This window comes from Arachis ipaensis, chromosome B01 (genome assembly GCF_000816755.2).
Source record: "Arachis ipaensis cultivar K30076 chromosome B01, Araip1.1, whole genome shotgun sequence".
Classification (NCBI taxonomy): domain Eukaryota; kingdom Viridiplantae; phylum Streptophyta; class Magnoliopsida; order Fabales; family Fabaceae; genus Arachis; species Arachis ipaensis.
In genome coordinates, this window is record NC_029785.2 from 75,179,331 (window position 1) to 75,185,535 (window position 6,205).

Below are 6,205 nucleotides of genomic sequence, written 5' to 3' on the forward strand. Positions count from 1 at the left end.
TAAAATTCAAAATTCTATTTAAAATTTTATTATTAATAAATAAATTATTTTATATATAAAATAAAATAAAATATTTAATATTTATTTATAATAAACTAAACAAGTGACAAGTGAATTTAAATTCATATTTTAATGAGTAAATAGTCAAAATCGTCTTTGAAAGATACTCCAATCTCCATTTTGGTCCTCGAAAGATATAGTTAATCAAAATCGTCCCCGAAAGATACACGATTGGTCTCCTTCCGTCCTAAACTACCTGTTGAAACAATTGAAGTTGGTTAAAACCAAAGAACTTTTAAACAAGTGAATTTAAATTCATATTTTAATGAGTAAATAGTCAAAATCGTCTTTGAAAGATACTCCAATCTCCATTTTGGTCCTCGAAAGATATAGTTAATCAAAATCGTCCCCGAAAGATACACGATTGGTCACGTTAGTCCTTCCGTCAGTTGGATGATGACGTGGAAGGCTAATGCCACGTGTCACAAGATGATTGGTTAACGTGTCAGATCAGTGACACGTAGTACTTGAGATGTAAAAAAGTTATTTAAAATCAAAATAGTCCTTGAAAGTTCAGACGTAAGTCATTTTCATTCCTAAAATTTTAAAAATTAATCAAATTAGTCCTTATATAATTTTTTTTATTTTTTCTTGATAATATTAAATTTAAAATATTTTTGATATTACTAATTTTAATAGAAATGTAATTGACAATCAAAAAAATAGTAATTGTATCTTTTCTTCTTAAAAATTTTTCAATAAAAATATGTTTCTCCTTTAATTCTTGTCAAAATCTGTCTTATTCTTTTCTATTCTAAAATCTTTTTCTTACATTATTACATTTTGTTGAAATATATATATATATACTCAAAATTGAAATGTAGGTATTTGTTAACCTAAATAAAGTTATAGGCTCAAAATCAAAATTTATGTATGTTAACCTATATATATATATATTTCAGCAAAATGTAATAACGTAAGAAAAATGTTTTAGAATAGAAAAGAATAACAGAAATTTTGACAAGAATTAAAGGAGAGAGATATTTTTATTGAAAAAATTTTTAAGAAAAAAAGATATAATTATTAATTTTTTTGATTGTCAATTACATTTCTATTAAAATTAGTAGTATCAAAAAATATTTTAAATTTAATATTATCAAGAAAAAAAATATATATATAAGGACTAATTTGATTAATTTTTAAAATTTTAGGGATGAAAATGACTTACATCTGAACTTTCAAGGACTATTTTGATTATAAATAACTTTTTTACATCTCAAGCGTCACGTGACATGTCACGTGTCATTGATTTGACACGTTAACCAATCATCTTGTGACACGTGGCATTAGCCTTCCACGTCATCATATGCCACATGGCACTTAATGTGACACTTCATCATCCAACTGACGGAAGTACTATAGTGACCAATCGTATATCTTTCGAGAACGATTTTGATTAACTTTATGTTTTGAAGACTAAAATAGAGGTCGGAATATCTTTCATGGACGATTTTGGCTATTTACTCATATTTTATTGGTAAACCAACCAACAAAATGGCCTTTCAACAAAATTAAAAATCAATGCACCTACCCATAGAAATCACCCTCAGCAGTCACCTAAAACAGTGGCCACCGAACCAAGGGGCAATATAGTCAAGCCACTCAATATAAACTAGAAAAGCGAACCTACCAATACGGTAAGACCGCGCTCCAGAATTTTCAGCTTTGGAAGCTCCGAATCTCAAAACTTTGCAACTTGGATTGTGGCACAGCAACCAAAGCCAAGCCAGGTACCAACAAAACGACATTGCCCTCTGTGCCGTTTACTCTCACTCACAGAGAGAGAGAGAGAGAGAGAGAGAGAGAGAGAGAGAGAACATATCCCTCATTCCACTACGCGTGTTTCTGTCTCTGTTTCAGGCGCTGTCCCTAACAACCAAAGCGCCATTAACCACCATATCAACGGCAACAACAAGAAGAAAAAGAAGCGGTTTTTTTGTTGCAGTGGAGAGAGAGAGAGAGAGAGAGAAATGGGGAGCAGTAGTGCAGCACCGAACTTGGAAGATGTTCCCTCCATGGATCTCATGACGGAGCTCCTCCGTCGTTTCAAGTGTTCCGCTAAGCCTGATAAGCGTCTCATTCTAATTGGTATAACTCTTTCTTTCTCCGTTTGTTTAGCTTCAGATCCGAAAATTCCATAACGTGTACCACAAAATTCTATGCTTTTTGGTGTCTCCGTACAAAAATAAACAAAAAGTTAGCGGCTTTGGAATTTTGTTGCGGATGTTAGGGTTCATTCCTGTTATTCCATGAGCTACTGAATGTATGTGCTATTTTGTTTTGTTTTGTTTTGTTTTAAGGGTGGAAAGTGAAAAGAAAAGAATTTGTTTCTTGTTCTGATTTGATGCGAAAAAACAATGGAGATTTAACTAATGTTCAGTTCTATAATTGATGATGGAGATTCTTTACCATGATAAGTATTCTGTTCATCTATTATTATGGCACCATTGCATTGTATAATCCATGTAGTCAACCACACCAGTGATACAAGGTTTAGTTCTTGTTCTTTTTCATGTGTGGTTGTCAATGCTTTTAATTTCATTCTTTGATTCGGAGTTGTGGTTTTAGGAGCATGCTCTTATTGTAATTATAAGATTTTATCTATTTAATTTTGTCATTTGGATACACTTCTCTGCACTGTGAATCTACATGCATACATTTGTTGGAGGTTTTTTATCTGTTTGGGAAGTGTGTGACATTCTCTTATGTATATAATGATTGTCTTGGTAGAGATAGCACAATATATCAGTTGGCGTGGAATCCTTTTCTCTTTCTTTGTGTACTTCAGTTTTTGTTTATGGTCGAGGGAATCAACTTTTCTTTAACTAACAATCGGTCAATACATTANNNNTAGCTAATTGTTGAATGAAAAATGTTGGTTTTCGATATTTTCCTTTTTACTTTTTATTCATCGATATGTAATTGTTAGATTTTCTTTCTTTTGATTTGTCGTAATAACTTTATGTATGCTAGTATACTTGATTATTGACTGGATTTGTACTCCGGGTGACAGCATATGTCTTTCCCATTTTTACTTTTACACACGTTAGGGATACAAATAGGACGATTTAAACGTTAGAGACAGTGGGACACAATTAGTACTTACCCCAAACGTTGGGGACAAAAACGATATTTTACTCTTGTATTTTTTTTCCTCCTAATATATGTATTTTCGAGATGCTATTCTTTCTATTTGAAAGTCGAAGAAAAAGAAAAAAGAGCACAGTTGAGTAGCTTCATTAAAGTTTTAGATTGAATTGAATATATTTATATAACAAGTCATTGGATGGTAAATTTAATTTCTACTACAGTTGTTGTGTGATTCTGTTGCTACTTTATATTTGGCCCTCCAAAACTGGAGTTAAAATTAGTCTTTGCTCTTCTTCTGTTAACTTTCAAATTGACCCACCACGTGATTGCTTTGTAGCAGATGGTGAGACTTCTAGATTTGTATTGTTCCTTTGTAATGGCACGTTCACCACTTTTTATATGATTGAATCAATGCAGAATGTTTCTGTTAGAGATAGTGCTCATCTCCTAATAGAATTGAAGTTATAAAAGAGAGAGGTTAAAGGTTATTTAGGGAGAATTGAGAATATGAAAAAAAAGTTGCAAGGGCTGAGGGTGTCCCGTGTTGCTAAGCTGGCCACTAGGTATGTGAGGAATGTAATTATTGCATGTGAGTGCTTTAAACCATTGTAGGGATATTTGTAGTGATGTTAAAGCATAGAGGGATAGGCTGTATTTTGGATCGGAAATCGGAATTGGGAGAGGTAGAGCTGCTCAGTAGTGCTGTGTATTTTTCCTTTCTCGTTTTTGTTCGTACTTCTTTTCCATTTTTTTTTCTGATTCCTTAATATCTATGTAACAGGAAGCCATAAATACAATTATCATTTTCATTTTCTTCTGTTTGTTCTCAGCGGTTTCTATCAGTAACTAATATTGTTGTTCCAATTATTAAACAAGCTAAGGCTGGTTATTTTTCATAGTTTATTTTATCAGAACATTGGTTCATGTATTTTACTAGTATAAAACTGTATATATGAGATTATTTTGAAACACAGAATACCGTATATAATTGAAAAAAATTTAATGCAGGCCCACCTGGTTCTGGGAAAGGAACGCAGTCACCAATTATAAAGGATGAGTACTGCTTATGCCACTTAGCCACGGGTGACATGTTAAGAGCTGCTGTTGCGGCTAAAACTCCTCTTGGTATCAAAGCTAAAGAAGCAATGGAAAAGGTTAGGTTATCCATATTTTTTTTTTTTTCTGCAGATTGATGTTCTACTCTCTGCATTTCATGAGGAGATTGATAATGTGATATATTCCAGGGAGAGTTGGTTTCAGATGACTTAGTTGTTGGCATTATAGATGAGGCTATGAAAAAACCATCATGTCAAAAAGGTTTTATTCTTGATGGTTTTCCAAGAACAGTTGTCCAAGCACAAAAGGTATTAGCTTCTCCACACTCTAGCTATTCTTTCGGTTGAAATGTTGGATTACATTTGAAACACAACTAAATAATTGACCATATTCGCTGTTCTTCTGTTTTCTGTGCAATATGGATTTGCCATGTCTCTCTTTGCAGCTTGATCAAATGCTGGAAAAACAAGGACTAAAAGTTGACAAGGTGCTCAATTTTGCCATTGATGATTCTATCCTTGAGGAGAGGATAACTGGCCGCTGGATACACCCATCTAGTGGCAGAAGCTACCATACAAAATTTGCTCCTCCTAAAGTTTCGGGGGTTGATGATGTATGTTCATTTTTTTAACTGTTCCTTTTTTAGAATTAAAAATATTGATTAAGTTGAAGAATAAGTTGCCGGGCTTTATTGTTAAATCTTTTTATGTTAAAAATGTTCTGTTAGTCTTTACTGATTTTCCAAATTTGCAATTGGGTCTCTACATTTTAAAAGTTTTCAATTGAGTTCCTTCGCCAATTTTAAATTTGTAATTAGATCTCTTTTTTAATAGTAGAAGTTACAAAAATGTTTTCATCCATCTAACACTACCATGGAATATGCCTTTTGGAATGACAAGATGTGATTACAAATTTAAAACTGGAGTAAGGACCTAATTAAAACTTTTAGTGTAGACTCAAATTATAAATTTATTGAAACTATTGGAACTAATAGAATAATTTAACCATCTCTTTATTAGGAAATAAATTTACTTAGCAGCCATTGAAATGGTATCCATTCTAGTATTTTTTATAGAACCAAAGCTAACAAAGAAGGAAGGTGATCATATTTTAGGCCGAAGAGAATGTCATAGTCTCACAGAGTATAACATTGTTGCTTTATGTAATATGCTGTAGTGTCAATATTTATTGTCAACTTTGTTCTCACATTGTTGCTTTAAGTAATATGCTGTAGTGTCAATATTGATTGTCAACTTCTTCTTAGGTGACTGGCGAACCTCTTATCCAGCGTAAGGATGACACTGCAGCAGTCCTTAAGTCAAGGCTGGATGCATTTCATAAGCAAACTGAACCAGTATGATTCTGAGTGCTCTATCTCGTCTTTTAAACATAGTGCTTTGCTTTACCATGTTAACTTAGTTTTAAATTAACTGTATATGCAGGTGATTGATTATTATACAAAGAAAGGGATCGTCGCCAATCTTCATGCTGAGAAACCTCCCAAAGAAGTTACAGTTGAAGTCGAGAAGGTGTTATCTTCATAGAATTATCGAACTTTTTTTTTTCAATATAGACATTGAAAACTCCATTTGCCAATTTGTATTTTAGTATGTTCTAAATCAGACCGTTCAGCTTTGCTGCAAATGCCGGCTTTTTCTCAAACTCAAATTTGATGAGTAACTTTGGTGAAATAAGAGTTGAGTTTGAAATTTTACTATTTGTTTGTGCGTTAATTCCCTCCACTTGTTTTTTGCAACTGCTTGTGTTCTCTTAAGAGGCAATATATGCATATGCTCAATCAGATTTCATCACACCTGTTACACATTTGATTAAGTGAATGAAAGGAAAAGGGTGTAAGATTTTTGTGAAGAGCAAGTAAAGAATAATGCGTCTGGCACTTAAATTTGATTGAGTGAAAAAAAAAGCAAAAGGTATGAGTTGCTAGTTGAGCTAGTAAAAAATAATGACTAAATATCATAGTCGTTCTTGAGATTCGCGC

General features: G+C 32.7%; 1 protein-coding gene across 1 annotated transcript; it reads left to right on the plus strand.

Moving 5' to 3' along the window:
- Nucleotides 1,684-5,939, plus strand: LOC107631504 (adenylate kinase 4). Its single transcript, XM_021122432.1, has 7 exons — nucleotides 1,684-1,790; nucleotides 1,921-2,148; nucleotides 4,159-4,304; nucleotides 4,395-4,514; nucleotides 4,652-4,819; nucleotides 5,471-5,560; nucleotides 5,649-5,939. Exons 2-7 carry the CDS (start codon nucleotides 2,031-2,033, stop codon nucleotides 5,748-5,750), a joined length of 744 nt encoding a protein of 247 aa, XP_020978091.1. The 5' UTR covers nucleotides 1,684-1,790; nucleotides 1,921-2,030; the 3' UTR covers nucleotides 5,751-5,939.